The 17,889-nt window shown below is 52.8% G+C and overlaps 7 protein-coding genes across 7 annotated transcripts; 3 read left to right on the forward strand and 4 right to left on the reverse strand.

The window, feature by feature from the left end:
* Window positions 1-110: 110 nt before the first annotated feature.
* On the reverse strand, window positions 111-1,171 carry J4E90_010066 (uncharacterized protein; the record flags this gene model as incomplete). The annotated part of the gene is made up of 4 exons (XM_051439582.1): window positions 111-470; window positions 525-660; window positions 722-1,094; window positions 1,147-1,171. 4 exons carry the CDS (start codon window positions 1,169-1,171, stop codon window positions 111-113), a joined length of 894 nt encoding a protein of 297 aa, XP_051286491.1.
* Window positions 1,172-1,438: 267 nt separating this feature from the next.
* J4E90_010067 (uncharacterized protein) lies at window positions 1,439-2,386 on the reverse strand (the record flags this gene model as incomplete). The annotated part of the gene is made up of 2 exons (XM_051439583.1): window positions 1,439-2,101; window positions 2,156-2,386. The coding sequence occupies 2 exons, from the start codon at window positions 2,384-2,386 to the stop codon at window positions 1,439-1,441; spliced, it is 894 nt and encodes a 297-aa protein (XP_051286492.1).
* Window positions 2,387-2,916: 530 nt separating this feature from the next.
* Window positions 2,917-4,010, forward strand: SPE3 (putrescine aminopropyltransferase; the record flags this gene model as incomplete). The annotated part of the gene is made up of 4 exons (XM_051439584.1): window positions 2,917-2,947; window positions 3,015-3,195; window positions 3,247-3,635; window positions 3,733-4,010. The coding sequence occupies 4 exons, from the start codon at window positions 2,917-2,919 to the stop codon at window positions 4,008-4,010; spliced, it is 879 nt and encodes a 292-aa protein (XP_051286493.1).
* Window positions 4,011-5,690: 1,680 nt separating this feature from the next.
* J4E90_010069 (uncharacterized protein) lies at window positions 5,691-7,634 on the forward strand (the record flags this gene model as incomplete). The annotated part of the gene is made up of 1 exon (XM_051439585.1): window positions 5,691-7,634. The coding sequence occupies one exon, from the start codon at window positions 5,691-5,693 to the stop codon at window positions 7,632-7,634; it is 1,944 nt and encodes a 647-aa protein (XP_051286494.1).
* A 2,663-nt stretch (window positions 7,635-10,297) lies between these two features.
* On the reverse strand, window positions 10,298-11,069 carry J4E90_010070 (uncharacterized protein; the record flags this gene model as incomplete). Its single annotated transcript, XM_051439586.1, has 2 exons — window positions 10,298-10,623; window positions 10,679-11,069. The coding sequence occupies 2 exons, from the start codon at window positions 11,067-11,069 to the stop codon at window positions 10,298-10,300; spliced, it is 717 nt and encodes a 238-aa protein (XP_051286495.1).
* A 1,291-nt stretch (window positions 11,070-12,360) lies between these two features.
* J4E90_010071 (uncharacterized protein) lies at window positions 12,361-14,176 on the forward strand (the record flags this gene model as incomplete). The annotated part of the gene is made up of 4 exons (XM_051439587.1): window positions 12,361-12,573; window positions 12,634-13,347; window positions 13,397-14,110; window positions 14,159-14,176. The coding sequence occupies 4 exons, from the start codon at window positions 12,361-12,363 to the stop codon at window positions 14,174-14,176; spliced, it is 1,659 nt and encodes a 552-aa protein (XP_051286496.1).
* Window positions 14,177-14,561: 385 nt separating this feature from the next.
* On the reverse strand, window positions 14,562-15,979 carry J4E90_010072 (uncharacterized protein; the record flags this gene model as incomplete). Its single annotated transcript, XM_051439588.1, has 5 exons — window positions 14,562-15,039; window positions 15,095-15,191; window positions 15,255-15,563; window positions 15,617-15,640; window positions 15,688-15,979. The coding sequence occupies 5 exons, from the start codon at window positions 15,977-15,979 to the stop codon at window positions 14,562-14,564; spliced, it is 1,200 nt and encodes a 399-aa protein (XP_051286497.1).
* Between the last annotated feature and the right edge of the window lie 1,910 nt (window positions 15,980-17,889).

The raw sequence follows: 17,889 nt of genomic DNA on the forward strand, positions 1-17,889 counted from the left end.
GCGCCGTCGAATGTTGTCGCTCCAGGCCTGATATTGGGCTTACGTTGCATAGCATCCACGTCTTGATACACCACTCCTGTAGACACCAAGTGCGCAAAGGCGTCCTCCTCCTATGAAGCAACCTCGAACTTTGGTGTGTACTTTGCGGCGGCACTGGCGAACTCGGCTTTCTTGCTCGCCCAATCTGCGACTGCCCTGTGCTGTGGGGCCGATGTTTGCAGCTGTGATTTCAGCTGCTCAGTCTCTTCCTTCTTTCCAAGCAATGTGTTGAGGACGATGAGGTTTGCGATTGTGTCGGCCGAGGTGCCGTCGATAGAAATGGCTTGTTGGAGAGCGGCTTCGGCTTCTGGGAGGCGGCCGAGGTGAATTTCCGATACGGCCTGTGCGACGAGCGAGTGTGGGGAGGTGGATTGAGCGGTTGTGGCTAGTTCTTCGAAGACGTAGAATGCGGACTGGTACTTCTCGCCGCCCTGAGTGTGGTGTTAGTGCCATGACATGTGACAATGATGTATTAGGGGACCTACCTCGCGCATGCCAACCCAGCTCTCAGCAATGTTGACTAGCAGACTGTCTTGTGCCCATTTCCGTGCGCGTTGGGCCTCTTTCGTGGCCAGATCTGTGCGGTTTTGTTGGAGGTGGATTTGTACAATGAGTGCTACGCTGTCCGAATGTTAGCCGTGATTGCCCAAAATCGTCCATGCAAAGGAGCTGTTCAACGTACGCATCCAAACTGCCCTGGTGCTTGCTCAGCACATCAAGCGCAGCCTCCGTCTCGCCCGCCCTCTCCAAGACGATGCCCGCGCAAAGCTGCACCGTCAGGTTTTCCTGACCATGTTGTTCTGCCAGTTTCTTCGCCTGGTCCACTACGTCTTTGCCCTGCTCACAGTCTGCCAGTAGCTTTACTGCGACCAGATCTGGAGTCTTCTCGGATGCGAGCTCGCTGGAAACGGCTTGTGCTTGGCCCAGCGCGATTTGGCTGCGGAGTTTGAGGACGCGAACGGGCAGCGCATTTGACGCGGAAAAGGACGACGTGTCGAAATCGAGGACTTGCTGGTAGGCGCCGGCATGGAAGGCCGAGTGGATGTTTATGAGCTCTGGACAGTCGTTAGCGGGGCTTGAGCTGGCGTGGCCGGCGCTTTGACGAACCTCCTTCGGGCGAGTAGGGGTCCATGGTTGGAGTATGTGTGAGGTGGCTTTATTGAGTGAGCGACGGGAAGATTTGGTATCAATGGGCTATGGATTGGAGATGTAATGGTGTTGAAGCCAGATTGAGTTTGGCCTGTCTGCTCGGACCCTGGATGGCGCTCATTGGCTGCTGCTCCGCAATCCCCATGTGGCAGCCACCATCATGTCATCAGATAGAGGGAGATGCATACAAATGTATGCGAAGCAATGACTGTATCTATCAACACCAAATACTACCCCTAACAACAAGCCGCTACACCCGACGGACAGTAAAGGTCATGAATCTAGTACCCGGAGGTACAAGCGTCGTCTTCATCCTCTTCGATAGATCTTCTTCACCAAGCACAGCTTCAGCCTTCCATTCCGTTCCAGTTTCCTCCCCGACCTGCTTCCACATGCTCGCCCAGGACTCTGGATTGTGCCAAAAAGCAGTCTGCTCTTTCATGAGGTGTGAGAAGCTGCCGGCTTCAGGCTTGCCACCTTGGCGTCCAACGATGAGACTTCCAGCCACTGGCCTCAACAGTTGGACCACGCGCTTAGCTGCTTTGACCTGACCGTCCCAATCGAACAGATGGAAGAATGAGGCGGCATTGATCATGTCCATCTTGCCGTCTACCCGCTTCAGCTCCGAGTTGGCGTCGAAGATGTCGGCTTCCATGAACTGTGTCTGCAGAGTTGACTTGTCGAGGAACAGATCATAGCCAAAGCCCCAGAAGTCTGTTTTGACATCGGACGCGTACGTGTTCTCCGAGGGCGCGCCGTTGTGCATCAGCTTGCGGATGTCCTGGCCCATACAACATCCAAGGTCGAGGAATTGCTCCCCGTCCTTGATGCGACTGAGGACTTCCTGGTAGGCTGGGTTCTTCTCGATGGAAAAGTTCAAGAAACCCCAATTTCCCAAGCAAGGATACGGGAACTACAAGATCGTCAGTACAGCTCGCTCTTGTTATGTATGGCAGACTAGACTCACGACCGAGAATGCTTCATCTCTTACACGTTTGATGTGAGTGATGATGTCCGCTGGTCGTACTTTGCTGTACTTTTCAAACAGATCTCGCGTTTCCGGACTAGGCTCTTCCAATTCCTTCGTGTACCATGGCAGTAGCTCAGGGTCCTTCACATATGCCTTGGTCGCGACAACTTGCTCTACTCTGCTGCGCTCCTCCTGGGCTGGGTCTTGCACTGGGACGACTTCGGTCATGTTCGGGCCGCTTCTGAGTGATACCCAGTGGTAATGAAACTACGTGTTGATCTCATTGTGAGCGTTGCGTCCCGGCTCTTTATGCTCCTCCTGCCTGCAGTCTACACCCATTTGCGTGTTAGTATGAACCTTGCAGGCTGACGGCCGCCCTCGTTGTCAGCACTGCTTTAGCCACCCTCTACATCAACTCGGTGTCGCATCCGCGCCGTCTGCCCGCGAAAATCACGCAACAGAGGGACGTGGGATGGCAGCATGAAGTGCAGACGTGAGATGGAGATAATGCTACCCAATATAGATGCCTTGCGGCTGGACCTTCCCGGGATGATGGTGGGGGATGGCGGGGCAGGTACGGCGCGCGCGACCAGTGACGTGCATAGGCCTAGAAAATTGTGCCCAACGCAAACACCAGCAAAAACTCCGCCAACCTGAAGGTCCCCATATATATCCGGCGACAGCTCTGTCAATCTTCTGTTTACTCCCGTAGATCACCTTTACTCTATACACCTTTTTCTACATACAAACCCTTCAAGATGCCTGCCATTGAACACCCTACCATCAAGGGTAAGTAAACTCAACTTTTACAGCAGTCATACAACCACACCCTTTCAATTGCTGACATTCAGTATAGATGGCTGGTTCCGCGAGATCTCCGGCATGTGGCCCGGCCAGGCCATGACCCTCCAGGTCAAGGAGGTTCTTCACCACGAGAAGAGCAAGTACCAAGACGTCCTGATCTTCGAGTCGACCAACTACGGCACCGTCCTCGTCCTCGACAACGTCATCCAATGCACCGAGCGCGATGAGTTCTCGTACGTCACAACCGGATGGGAAAATGCGGACAATGGCTAATAGTAGAGCAGATACCAGGAGATGATCACCCACTTGGCCATGAACGCCCACCCCAACCCCGAGAAGGTCTTGGTCATCGGCGGTGGTGACGGTGGTGTCCTCCGTGAGGTCGTCAAGCACGACTGTGTCAAGGAGGCCACCCTCTGCGACATCGACGAGGCCGTCATCCGTCTCTCCAAGCAATACCTCCCCGGCATGTCCGTCGGCTTCGAGCACCCCAAGACCACCACCATCGTCGGCGACGGCTTCAAGTTCCTCGAGGACAAGAAGGGCGAGTTCGACGTCATCATCACCGACTCCAGCGACCCAGAGGGTCCCGCTGAGGCTCTCTTCCAGAAGTCCTACTTCGAGTTGCTCAACGGTGCGCTCCGCGAAGGCGGTGTCATTACCACCCAAGGTTGTAAGCCCTCTCCTAGTCCACTCAGTTCATGTCCACTTTTCGACCGCCATGCGCCGGAAAGGTGCTGCTTTGGTCATTGGCTAACATTCTTGTATAGCCGAGAACCAATGGCTTCACATGCCCCTCATTGTCAATCTCAAGAAGGCTTGCAAGGAGGTCTTCCCCAACGTCGAGTACGGTTACACCACCATCCCCACCTACCCCTCCGGCCAGATCGGTTTCATGGTCTGCAGCAAGGACGCCAACCGCGACCTCAAGAAGCCCCTTCGCAGCTGGTCTACCGAAGAGGAGGAGCAGCTTTGCAGGTACTACAGCAAGGAGATCCACGAGGCGGCTTTCGTTCTGCCCACCTTTGCTCGCAAGGCTCTCCAATAAGCGTCTGGCTTGTCGGATTTCTTTTCGTTACGACCTCACTAGATACCACGATATGTGATGAATATCAAAAGACTGTAAAGTCATACCCAACGAAACATCGATACTTTCGACTGCATACGCTCTGGCATGATTGTTCTGCTAACTACTAACATTCTACACCAAGCCGGCGACATGACAGCCACAAGCGCCTGGTTACTTCTTGCGCTTCGGACCGCACCCCACTTGCCAGCGCACAACAATGCGTCCAGCTTCCAGGACATCGGCAGTTGAGGCTCTCGGACGCTTAGTGAGAAATGGTGCCTGGGCAGGCTGCTATCATGCGCGAGTTTCAGCAGCCAGCTTGAGCCCTGAGGCAAACACACAGTCGCTTGCCTGTGAGTGGACAGAAACGACACGGAGACGGGCCCTGCAACCATGTCGGTAGCGGTTATGAGCCCACTTCACCCTATGTTCCACGCGACATGTGCCGTACACGCTTGCCACATCTCCATTCCATGTCTTAGCCATGCGTGGCGTATGAAGTCTGTGGGCCATCGGTACTAACGGCAGCAATGTCATGCAGTCCGCAATCGCCCGGTAGACGTGTCAAAGAGGTCTACATTTAGCGAGGAGCGAGCTGTCTCGTCCAAAACTCTCCTGTACCAGATGAAGATTCGAAGCAACCGATTACTGTTGGCTGCAGACTAGGCCACATTGGGTTGTTTCGTCCTCCAAATGATCTCGCTAGTACAGCCGACAGATGGCATAACTTTTGCGGTGATGCGATTCGTACTGAATCACGATTACAATTTCCCTTGACTGTAGTACCCGCTGTGGCTTTGTAAACGAAGTGTGGATCAAACACGGAGGGTGTCGGTATGATCCGACGACTGAGACCCGTCGGTGAGCGAGCGCTTCTCGACCATGATCCTCAGGGTCATCGAAGGATTCTGTCAATCCAGCGGTGTGGCCATGCTGTGGAGCGTGCCTGCGAAGACAGGATGACAGGAACTTCTGGGCCGTTGTGATCTGTGTCAAGATCGCGGTTTGGGGTGAAGCGTCGTTCTATGTTTGGCAGATGCTCCGGCGTGGACCCACGAGTTTGTGACACGCGAAGTGTCACAACGTTGCCGGCGGGCTAGCCGCTACAGATGGCGGAATCTTTGGTTTGAGGCTGGCGCATGGGATCGTGATGTGGCACTGCTCCATAATGGCGGTGGCAGAGATGTCATTGAGACGGAGAGTGAATATAGTAGGTCTCGCATCGTGCCCAATACCTGCCTCAAGCTGCACCACCTTCTTTCCCCACCTGCGCCTTCGCTCTTTCGGTCACGACACCGTCGTGCACACTTCACGTCTTCTTCTTCTTTTTTGTACAAGGTCGAGCCGGGCTCTTCCTTCAATATAATCTTTACTTCCACGACGGGTTACACGATCACCGTTAGCAGCCATCACACAACGTCACGACTCGCGCCCATGCAGTAGTACAATCCCTCGCTTCCTTCCTCTCCTTTTCATTTTGCCTGGAGCATTTATTACCTTTGACCGAACTGTCTGGATACGTTCATCTTTCGCTGTACATACTTCGCGAACATACTTGCCGCCGCAACCGAATAACGACGCCGATTAATATCGCACTCTCCAACCTGCACACCAAGCGCGCTTAACGAAGCTCGATCACTAAGACAGAATCAAGCGACGATGTTATCGGCAACATACCAGAATGGGGAGCCGTTTAGTCCGGCCAAGGTTCATCCGCTCCTGTCCCCACAGGCGCCCAACTCAAGTTTCTCCGACCTTAACCCCGTCGATGCCGATGCCTCATTTAATAATCCCACCCGCCCAGAGTCTCCACAGCCTCCGCAGACCAGCGTCCACTGCCCCCAGGACGCGCCGTATAATGCATCGGTAGTAACGCAAGAAATTGGCGGTACGCCCGCTGCAACACAAGATCCAGCCAGTCTGACCTCGGACGAATCCTCCCGCAACGACGACCCCACCGTTATCACCAAGTCCTCGTCCATCGAGAACCTCTCCGTCCTCCCGCGCGTGCCCTCTTTCGGCGAGCATCGCATCCGGAAGCACCGCAAGAACGCCTGCTCCATCGATTCTGCGATCCCCCGCCAGACCATTCTTAAGGCGTTGCAGTCTCGGCCACCACCATCGTCGACGTCACAGTCCATGGACACCGCCATAATGGAGAGTGCAGGGAAGAGTGCGCGCTCAAAGAGCATCACGCACTCGCAACTCGCAAAGGCGCTCAACGAGCTGGAACTGCATTCGGCCGACCTTTCCGCCAGCAAGATGGCTGCGCTCGCATCCCCATGCTTCTTCCACAAGAAGTTTGACAAGGCCGTGAACCTTGGAAAGGTCATGGAAGAGATGAGCGATGCCGAGGACGACACGATATCGCATTCGAGGCTCATGCAGACCGCGAACAGCGTCCGTGAGGTCTCGAAGCAGTTGCAGCGCCGACCCATCAAGATGACGGTGCGCAATGTCATGATTGTCACCAAGGCGCGCGATAACAACCTTGTATACCTCACGCGCGAGCTGGCAGAATGGCTCATGACGACCTCGCGCTACGGCTCAGACGTGGGAGTGAATGTCTACGTAGACCACAAGCTGCGCAAGTCGAAGCGCTTCGACGCAGCCTCGCTGTTGGCCAAGGACAAACGCTATGAGAACATGCTCCGCTGGTGGACACCGGATCTATGCTGGGAAACCCCTGAGATCTTCGACCTTGTCCTTACTCTCGGTGGAGACGGCACCGTCCTCTTCACTTCATGGCTCTTCCAGCGCATCGTGCCACCGATCCTCTCCTTCTCACTCGGCAGCCTCGGATTCCTCACCAACTTCGAGTTCGCACAGTACAGGCCCGCGCTCGACAAGATCATGTGCGAAACGGGTATGCGCGTGAACCTGCGCATGCGCTTCACATGCACGGTATACCGGTACCAGAAGAACGCCGCGGCCCAAGGCTCACCCTCGCACATTGAAGCCGAGCAATTCGAGGTCCTCAACGAGCTCGTCATCGACCGCGGCCCATCGCCCTACGTCTCGAACCTCGAGCTCTACGGCGACAACAACCTGCTGACCGTAGTCCAAGCCGACGGCGTCATCTTCTCCACGCCCACGGGCTCAACCGCCTACTCCCTCTCCGCAGGCGGCTCGCTCGTGCACCCAGACATCCCTGCCATCCTCCTCACCCCCATCTGCCCGCACACCCTCTCCTTCCGCCCCATGCTCCTCAACGACAGCATGCTCCTCCGCATCGCCGTGCCCCTCAAGTCGCGCGCAACCGCCTACTGCGCCTTCGACGGCAAGGGCCGCGTCGAGCTCCGCCAGGGCGACCACGTCACCATCGCCGCGTCCCAATACCCTTTCCCCACCGTCCTCTCCCAGCCCACCGAGTGGTTCGATAGCATCAGCCGCACGCTCCGCTGGAACTCGCGCGGCGCGACACAGAAAGCTTGGGACGGTGATGAGGACGGCGAAGAGGCTGAGGAGGAAAAAGAACCGGATTTCGACATCGACTTTGATAATGACGACGTTGATCGCGATTCTGGATACAGTGCTGAGGGGAGCACGGTGGATGGCAGGGGCAGTCCGATGAGGAAGGGTGTGGTTCTGCCTTTCTTGTAGGCTTTGTCATCCCCTTGCCTGCCTGCGAAAGAGGTGGATGTGTATATGACATGACAGGGGAACGTTGTCTATTCTCTTCCCACTGGTCATCCACTCACGCATCGTCATTGCTGCTTGGGCGGGTCCCGGTGGTTTCCTTTTTGGTTGTGTATATGATGGTTGTTTGGATAGACGTCAGTCACATAAGCATCTTTCTACAGCATTTTTTCACGTCATTCGCTTGCGTTGGTTTGTTGGTGAGCGTATATTGCGAGAGCTATGATATCCTTAGAAAGCATGTAGATGAGTTTGGTGGTAGTAGACACTAGATAGTCGTGGTGGTGATGAAATAGAAAAGTGGTTGGTTTGGCGACTTTGCCTGCCCCCCTTTGGCTACAACTTGTTCTTGTTCCTTTACTGCGTGTCACACTATATCTTTTGAACATCTACCTGGTTATCAAGATCGTCTCTGAGCCTATCATCCACAAGCGCGTCCGCCAACCCGGCGCCCCAGCCAGTGTATGTGAATGGCATACACACTCTATCTCCGCGAACATTTCTTTCCATACGCGATTACTACCATAACCTGTCCGGAGGGCTGGATTGGTAGCATCCAAGCCGGTTCCTTCCGATGTGTCAAGGTTGGTGGTGGTGTGTCTTCCCTGGAACCGTGGTACTGTAACGGAAAACCGCAGAGAACCAGATGACTGTCACGACCGGATGAATATCATCCTGCTGCCTACATGGCATACAGAAAAACTCTACAAACAGCTCACATAGCCATAATCATCTCCCGAGGTCGTCTTAAGTATCAAAACAACCAAGTCTCATCATAATGTCGTTTCTTCGACCCATTATGCGCACACGCATCTTAAACGCCTTAGGACCACTTTCGCGACAACTACTGGCATCTTCTACAATGCCTGTTCTAAGCCTACTTCCGCGACAACTACGACTGGCGTCCTCTTCTGCAACGCCCGTCTCAAAACGCGTTGCAGAACGCATCGCCCACAACCCAGCACTCCACTGCGCCACCTGCCCCTTTACAGCACACGAGCGTGTCTACCTCAAAGCGCCCCTCACTGGAGGACCATTCCTGCCAGACGACAAATTAGTCAAAGCGATAGAAAAATACTATCTCACACGCGCAGCCACCACACCAACAGACTACTCCGGCGCCGACAGCGAACAAAACTACATTGTCCGCACCAAGAACCTCGAAGCCGCCCGCCGCGAAAGGGCGGATTTGATAAAGAAACTCCTCATCAAGCAGCTTGCTGCAAAACATGAGGTACCTGAGCGCGAGGCGAAACGGGTTGTACGGAGTCTGGTGCATGATGTTGAAAGCGTCCGCGAGCGGACGCAGCGGCGGGAACGGCGGGGGAAGGGATGGCAGGAGAAGGGACGACAGGAGAAGGGACGGCAGGAGAAAGAGCAGAGAAAACAGAGGCTACCACAGGGAGCTTCTTGGGACGGTTCTCGGTTTGATAGGTTGACATGCTACATTATTGGTGCGTTACTTGGACAGGGTGCCTTTAACTGGTTTCGGGATAATTATTTGGATCGCTATGAGCGAAGGGATGGAAGTAGATCGTAATATGGACGTTGATTGAGACTACCAAGGCATGGAAATCGGTAAAGGTGGTAGTCGTGGTGGGGTTGGTTGGTAGACTTGCATTAATACACTTCACTCAAATACACTTTTGCCCCAGGGATGTCTGCACTTGGTGAGCGTTGCAACTGCCCTCTCGCAGTGACCATGACTTCATTTTCTCTGTTCTACCCACCTCCGACACACAGATGTAGTCTATCACTTCTGTTCGTATGGATCCCAATGTCTCCCCTTCCCAGCCAGATCTTCAAGCTCGTCAAACGTGAAGGGCATGTCCACATAGTTGTAGAAGTCCAAAACGGCTGTGGTTGGGATAGTCAACCATTCAAAATTTCGCTGTGGACCATACCGTGGATTAGTGGGCACAGCACGAACAGGGTCGTAGTCCGCGTCCAAAACTTTGACCAGGCTGAGATCAGGATCTTGTAGCACCTGAGCATCCGCCAACAGGAAGATGGCGTTCTGCCAGTTGTTACACTGTAGCCCTCTCATCGGCTGACCCCCACTTTCTTCCCGATAGACTTGACGGACGTCTTCCATCGATAAGTCGTTCAAGGTGGTGGGAAGTGAGCGTGCATCAAGTCGAAACTGATCCCTTGCTTTTGCGACAGCGTCAGGCATCTTATCTGCCCCCTCCATCTCGGGGAGACCTCGTTCCACACCATCGGTGATGTTCTTGAGCAGCCTCTTCCACTGCTCATTATAGCCAGGGCCATAATATGTTCTGTAAATCGTATAGCCCCAACGTACCCGTGGACCAGAAGCTGTACTCGATGCTCTTCCGCCTCGCAAAGGTGGTCGAGGAAATCTGAAATGTTTTCTATAGCGGTCGGGAAAACAGAGATAAGGAGTGGCTTGGGTAGATTTGTACGTATGAGTCAACGTTGGTAGATGTATTGCCTTTTGGAAAGGCCGCGCCAAGTAGTAAAAGAAAGCAGTTCGTCCGGCACTTCAAGACGCTAGTATGCGGGGTATCCCTGCAGTTTCGCGGCGAGGTAGGCGGCACGGTCGCTGCTGCATGCGCAATTGTGATGTGGGCAGGAATGGTACTCGTGCTACGGGATCGATGGAATTAAAGTGCAATACCATGGAAGCTTGTACGCCTCATGCCCTTGATCTTGAAGAACTTGACGAGGTCGTCATCCCGCTTTTGCTCGAGCTCTTGGACGTCTTTACCTTGAAGCTCGTCGGAAACGCTTGAACCTAATGCATCAATGCTATCCTGTGACCAGTCGAACTTGTGTTCCTGCATATCCTCAACCCAGACTCGGCTTGCAGGTCCTAGATGCTCAAGAAGGTGCTTAAACCCTTCACTGCCACCACCTCCTCCCATTGCATTTGCCAGGAATGGCCCAACCATGGCCCACCGAGGCCCCAGACTAGTAGTGACGCAAGCGTCTGGGCACCTGTGGTCAGCAAACCAAGGAAGACATGCGGAAGACGAGAAACTCACCAAGGTCCTGGGCGGTGACTATACCACGAGCCACTAGGCTGTATGCTTCATTACAAAGGGCAGCTTGAAGGCGGTTGGCGACAAAGCCGGGTACTTCCTCCTTGATGTGAACAGGACGCCGTCCCACGGACTCGTAAAAGGCCATCGCATTTGAGATAGCTGACGCACTTGTGTTTGAATGTGGGACGACTTCCACAAGTGGCATGAGATGAGGTGGGTTGAACGGGTGGCCAATGAGTACTCGTTCGGGGTGCTGACACTGGCTGATGAATTTCGAGCTTGGAATACCTGAAGATGAAGAGGCTATGACAACATCTGGCCGAACAGCCGCGTCGATCTCGGCAAGAAGTTTGGTTTTAAGATCTGGCCTTTCGGGCGCATTCTGTGCCATCCTATTAGATGGTGAACTTGTAGAGCAGCTGATTATATGCACTCACCTCTTGCAAAAAGTCCACGTCTTTGTAGTGTCTGCCTAGAGTCGCGCCTACAAACTGGTAGTTCGAAAGCGAAGCGCTGGATGGAGAGTTCGAATCAGCTTGTGGCACACCGGATGAGTCTAGTGTTGCAATTACTTTTCATCAAGACCCATGGTCTCTAGCGCAGGCCAGATACTCTCCAGATAGGACGCCAGTTTCTCCTCTGCGCCAGGTGCCGGGTCTGCAACAATCACACGCAGGCCATGAGCGAGAAAGAGACCGGTCCACGATGCTCCAATCACGCCAGTGCCAACAACACCGACGGTACGAATGGACATATTCGAAAGATACCAGAGTTCCAAGACTGCGAAGGATGGTTGCAAAGGTCTGTGAGGAAAGATTGGATGGTTACTTTATGGGGGCCGTCGTCCCTTTAATGCGATCGCAGGAACTGAATCGACTTTGGTACGCATCGGCCGGGCTGTTACATGGAGGTGTACATTCAGATGGTGTGCCTACACGGTGAGGGCCGGGAAGCTGCGACCAGCGTTAGTACAGGCCTTTCTTTTTCGCACGAAGTTCAACAGCGTCAACATAGTATATCCGCTCAAAAGACCTACTGAGGAGTATTGCCTGCGAATGAGCTGCAACCAGTGTCGCATCGGATCTTCCCATGGCTCGCCCGAAAGGTCGGCCGAGTTCTGTTAGAGAGTCTACGACATTGCACGTTGCATCATGCAAGGTTTGGTCTCCAAACATCATCATCACTTGATAGTAGAACAGATTGAACACCGTCCCAACCAATCCATGGATGAGAGCCAATTGGCGGTGCCGAGGCAAGATTGGCCGTCAGCCAATGGGACGTTGAGCCGGGAAAGAGGCCCAACCGAGGCCAAAGCTCTTCACGTGGTTCGATCGGCTCCCCCGGGCCTCACCCAACGTGCTGACATTCTGTTCTGCAGGCGCAGCCTAGACGCTGCACCTGGCATCAAGACTTCGGCGTTCGAAGATGCTACTACCGTCTACGGGCGTAAGCCACAGCCGCCAATGGAATGTTACCCTTCCCAATACGATTGGCTGCGGACTCCCAGGTATCGTTACACAATGGTTGTTTCCAAAAAGGAGTTCATCCATACATTATAAATGTCACCAATGTCTACAGAGTTCCTTCCTGCACATCCTTCTACTTTTCAGAGAAGCATTCTCTTCGTTTCCTTCACCGCTTAGCTACTATCAACGTTCTCCAAGCACGATTGTACCCTCGTCATGGCTGTACATCAAACGACAAAGGACGCCTTTGGCCCTGGAACATTCGTTGATCGCGACTTCATTGGTGTGCCTGCCGATGCGAGTAGGCTACTGAAACATCTGGCTGGTATCACACCTGGCTTCACGACCGAGGAGGCTGCCCTGAATGATGTCGAATTCTCTGGGGGGGAACTACCCATCATCCCAGGACCCTTGAAATCGCAGGTCTTTGTGCGTACTCATTCCTCCCTAAATTTCAAAAATCACCATGTGCTCACTCTCTTTGCGTAGTCCGCCGTTCTACATGCCATGATCGGCATTGTTGCCAAAGAGATCAGCGCACTTAAGGGCATCCAAACGGGTAAAATTCACATCGACACTGACAAGTGTGGTCTGTACCCTGCCACCGTAGCCCTCGTCGACATCGACGGTAAAGAACTCGGTGATGTCAAGACCGATGGCACCCTTACAAAAGCCAGTCTGGATGTTGACAAGGGCTGCGTCAGCAAGAATCACATGTACATTCGCTCGTGGGCCATCTACCCAACTCGGGATCCTCGCATCTGGTATCAGGTAATGAGTAACCTCAACGCCCCAGCATTTTTCAAGGTCTACGATATCGACGGAGAAGCCCCTGTTGGCACCAGAGAAGAGGCGTATGAGCTGATCAAATCCACCATCTCCAAGTATTCAGCCGCCGAACTTGACATTAAAAACATGGAGAACGGATTTTGCGGGCAGACTTGCTTCACGCCACAACACTGGGCAGAAACGTCGATGGGCAAGCGACTGGCTACGCATCCTTTGATCGACTACGCGCAGGTCAAGGGCACTTCGGCATTGCCACCCGTACCCTTTCCACAGACTGGTGATGCTCGCCCGTTGACCGGCATCAAGGTCGTTGAACTAGCCCGCGTAATCGCTGGTCCAGCAATGGGAGCGGCTCTTGCAGCCCTGGGTGCGGACGTCATCAAAGTTCAAAGCCCCGACCTCCCCGATCTGCAGGTACGAGGCGCTCTACGCTCTATAATTACATCGATCTGACATTCACTAGCCTTTGAGTATCACGCTTACCGCTGGTAAACGTACATATGCGTTGGACCTTCAGAAAGAGGACGACAGGCAAGCCTTGACTGACCTTATGGCGGATGCGGATGTCATAATCCAAGCGTTCAGGCTACGCTCTCTCGAGCGGAAGGGCTTCGGGCTACAGGACTTGGTTGAGATGTCGAGGCAACGTAACAAAGGAATCGTCTACATTGATCTCAATACCTATGGACCGGATGGCTACTACGCAGAACGCCCGGGATTCCAGCAGATTGCCGATGCCGCTTCTGGGTGCTCTTATGTCTGTGGCAAAGCTTATGGATTCGAGGACGGTGTCAGTGTCCTCCCTGCTCTTCCCGTTGCCGACATGCTAGCTGGCGCGGTCGGTGTCGTCAACGTTCTCCTTGCTCTACGTGATCGCGCAACTAAGGGCGGATCATATCACGCCACCTCAGTCCTAACGTCGGTGGATGTAATACAACTGGGAGAGGCATTTGGATTGTATTCGCCGGATACAATGAAGAGAATCCAGGACAAGTATGGTTTCAAACCCATGACACCGGACCTGCACGTGGAAGATCTTCTCTACATCCTTGGGGAGGCTTGGTCAAGCCATTCGGACCTTCTGCGCCGTGATGGATACATGGTCACTTTCAACGATACGGCATATGGCAAGATGCACTCAATATTATCTCCGATCGTTCGGTTTGACAACGATGATGTCAGTCCTCGATGGAGCCATGGACCCGTAGGATATTGTGCGTCAAAGTATGAGACTTGGGCATAATCACGCGTTGGCGATACCGCTTGTTATCATTACGATTAGATAAAACGACATTTTAGCCAGACTATGGAACACGATAGTCTTACCACTGTCATCCTCATCAAATGACCAGAATTGCTCCTCCTGTATCGGCTACACACCATATCCCAGCATCCTTGTGGTGGCACAACCCACTGGTCTCGTTGAAGTTATGGACAAGTACTTCATACTGCAAACATAAAGTAGGCTCAAAGCTGCCACGACTGGTACGGGTGACGGTGTCATGGAGAGCCAGTCGATTGAAGGTATTTCTGTATGGCATTTCGCCGCGATGCGAATGTTTTCAAGGTTGAGTTGTATTGCAATCCTCATTGGAGCAGGTGTTGCGAAGAGATCAACAGGATCTGAATCACCAATGGCCCCTCTTGTTCACGAGCACAGCCTCATCGTCAGTATGGTAACTCTCTGCGACCTCTGTCGCGCCGTCCAAGCTCTTCGTTTCCGGTTCTTCAATGACAATCACCGGTCGGTTCATCGCGCCATAGTTGTCCGTGTGCCCCTTCGAGATCTCCACCTCGACATGTGAAGGCCGGCGACTATCCTTTGGGGATAAACTGGGCTCTGAAGTCACAGTGTATTGTGTCGTGGCCTTGATGTTGCAGTCATAGGCATGGGCGCTCTTGCCGATGTTGCCGAGCTGGACGCTGCCCCGGGTGGAGGCGAAAGTATTGCTATAAGGTTCCGATGCATGGGTGGATGGGTCCTTGAACTCGTGTACTGCACCAGTGCGGTTGAAGTTCGAGATGGCGATGCGTCTGATCAGGTTGGCCATGGCCATTTCGATGTTGAGTTTGACGAGGTAGCACAGCGAATGGAATTGAACGTAGCTGAGATGGCAAATCGTTAAGATAGGACTAGACGCAATGATGAAGAGTGACTTACACAAAGGCTTTGGGTATAGCGGTAGCGGCGATAAGCATAACATCCATTAGAATCGACAGAACGATGATGCGCTGGTTGAATTGAACGATTTTGTTGTCTGCATGTAAGTATAACTGTCAGCGCTAACCTTGTAGTATAGCATTCGCATGAACTGGCTTACACTTTGTGAGACCGTTGCGGATCAAATTGTTCTTCACCATTCTCAAGAAGTACCAGTTCAACGCCAAATCGATAATGAGGAATAGACACTTCTCAGTGCGATCCCAAGCCGCGCTGATGAACTCCCAATAGTGGCTTATTTGCATCCGGGCTGGTATCCAGATAATGAAGCCGCTGATAATGACTACTGTGATATAGACAGTCACTGCAATGAAAATGCGATCGCCGTGCATGCGATTAACGTCAATAACTCTGATGCGATTGACGATGATCTGGAAAAGAAGCATAACCTGGAAGCTCCAGAAAGTCACTATACAGAATCAGCACAGTTGTGGTAGGATCAGTTTGATACATGCGACTGACAAATTGCAAAGTAGAAAGCAAAACCTGTAAACTATCAGCATAGTGTCTTCGAGGGCGCGGATGATACTCACTCGCTGGAATGTGTTTCAGCACATGCAGATAGCCAACAAGACCCAACGCAAAACAAGCCCCCAGCTCCAACCAGGCCATCCATAAATAAGGACTTCGAATCGGAGTTTTCGCCAATTTGGTTTGATGGTAGATCTGCCACAAAGCGAGTATGACGTTTGCCAACGTGAGGGCCCATGGAATGGAAGCGACAAGGACATCGAGGTTGGTGAACTCGTCTTCTGTGTAATCGGGTGAGATGAGTGGTCCCCAAGGCTCGCTCACGACACCGGGTCGGTAAAGATCGTTCAGCATGGCGTCTACTGGAGGCGCTCTCGTAGCGAATGAGTGTTGTTTGCGACTACGAGAGTGGACTGCGTGCTGCTCGAAATACATATGCTGGTCCGCGAGGCATAGTTAAAGGATCTCAAACACCATCTGCGGAGATGCTCCCGAGTTCATGGCACCGACAAAGTTTAGCCATGCACGATCTTGATGGTATTTGTGGGCGGGAAGTTTAAACATGCACCATCATGATGGTGCCTGTGGACGGGAATCGGCATCTCGCCAACATAGCGTCGATCGGAACTACATCCGCTGCCACGTGCTGGGGAACGTCTAGAGCGTACTTCGGACAACTTTAAAGTTTTGATGAGTGCATCGAGGGTTCCTACGGCGCGACTCTGGTAGTCTAGAGATGGGACATTGTCGGTGTTGTCTCTTAACGTTTTCAACAAGGCAACAGATGACGACAAGTTAATGTGGCTGGAGAATTTGGCTTGGGCAGTCGGCAAATGCCTAGCGTCACCGTCGAGTGAATGTCTACATTCCTACCCTCCAACCTATCCTAAAGGTGCGCAATGGCAACAACAGAGACGTTGGATGATGGGGGGTGTCAGAAATCCCTTGATAATGGTAGTATTGTTGCTGCTGCTGCTGCTGCCTCGGTTCAACTGCTCCTACCCTGAACGCTCGCCATTCAAATGTCACTCGGCATCAATAGGGAAGCCCGGCAACATGCTATTGTCCCCAGTACCCCATCGACATCATCATGCAGTTTGCTAGTTACTGACCCCTGAAAGTTGCTTGAGGCTCAAAATCTGCCAAAAAAGCAATTATCAGGTACACCTTCGGACCCCCGAGGCGCGCTACGGTGGCTCACATCTCGGCCTGACACTATCCGGGGTCCTCTTTCAGGATGCACGTCAACCCTGTCCGAATCAGTATGTGCCTGAAGTTTCACGTGGTAGAGACTCGCCAAAGGCACCTACTAATGTAGTGTGGCGTTGGAACATGCGGATAGATCCTGGAGAACAGTCCGCCTGTGGCTGATTCGTCCTGGGACGAAGGGAAAACAATCGGTGGCGTAATCGACCGGAAGTCGTTGAAGGACCCAGACTCCGTTCCGTCGCTAAACATTTGAGAACCCGTTAGTGGCCGTCTACCAGGACGCCAGAACGACGTACTCCGTTATATGGGCGCGGCATAAATCGCCGAAGACAGTGAAGATAGGTGTAGTCGCGTTCACTACCATCGCCAGTCACGTTCTTCGTGTTTCGTATTTCGTGTTTTTGTCAGACCCTGAGCACCACCAAACTACTACCCCATGCTAAGAGTCTTGCGAAATGCGAAATACGACTGTACTTGGTGCTACTATACCTAGTCGTAGACCCGTTCACGAACTATCTGTTTGACTTTCTTATCTGTCTGTTAATCTCCTCAGTGGCTCTGATCTACGTTTAACCAAGTCGGTCCAGCGAATTTGTCAACACCCCATCGGCGCTTCGTCATCCCCACTTCATCTAGCCACGACAAAATCCTATCAAAGCTATCGCAATCAGACGGCATATCAAGATTACATTTTAACAACCAGCTCGGACTAAATATGTGTCCCGACCAGCGTGAAAGGCGCACTCTATCCACCCTATGATAACAAACTTAGCAGGGTTTTTTTCCCAATCTAACATATTGAACCCAGAGTCGCGATTTTGCAGGCACTCCAGACTATCTCCGCAGACATGATGCGTTTCCTGAGATATTTCGGCGCGGAGAAAACACCACTTTAGTACATCAACGGTGCCAGCACGGAGCAAGCTCCATAGTGCGTTCAGGAACTCTTTTTAGTATCTTGAAAGAAAAAACATGATTTTGAAGTTGGAGCGAGGACTGCGCAAAGAATAGGGCTTATATAGTGAGTCCCACTGGCTTTGCCAGACTATGCTTCA

This window comes from Alternaria incomplexa, assembly GCF_024043165.1.
Source record: "Alternaria incomplexa strain BMP 0042 chromosome Unknown scaffold_19, whole genome shotgun sequence".
Taxonomy (NCBI): Eukaryota; Fungi; Ascomycota; class Dothideomycetes; order Pleosporales; family Pleosporaceae; genus Alternaria; species Alternaria incomplexa.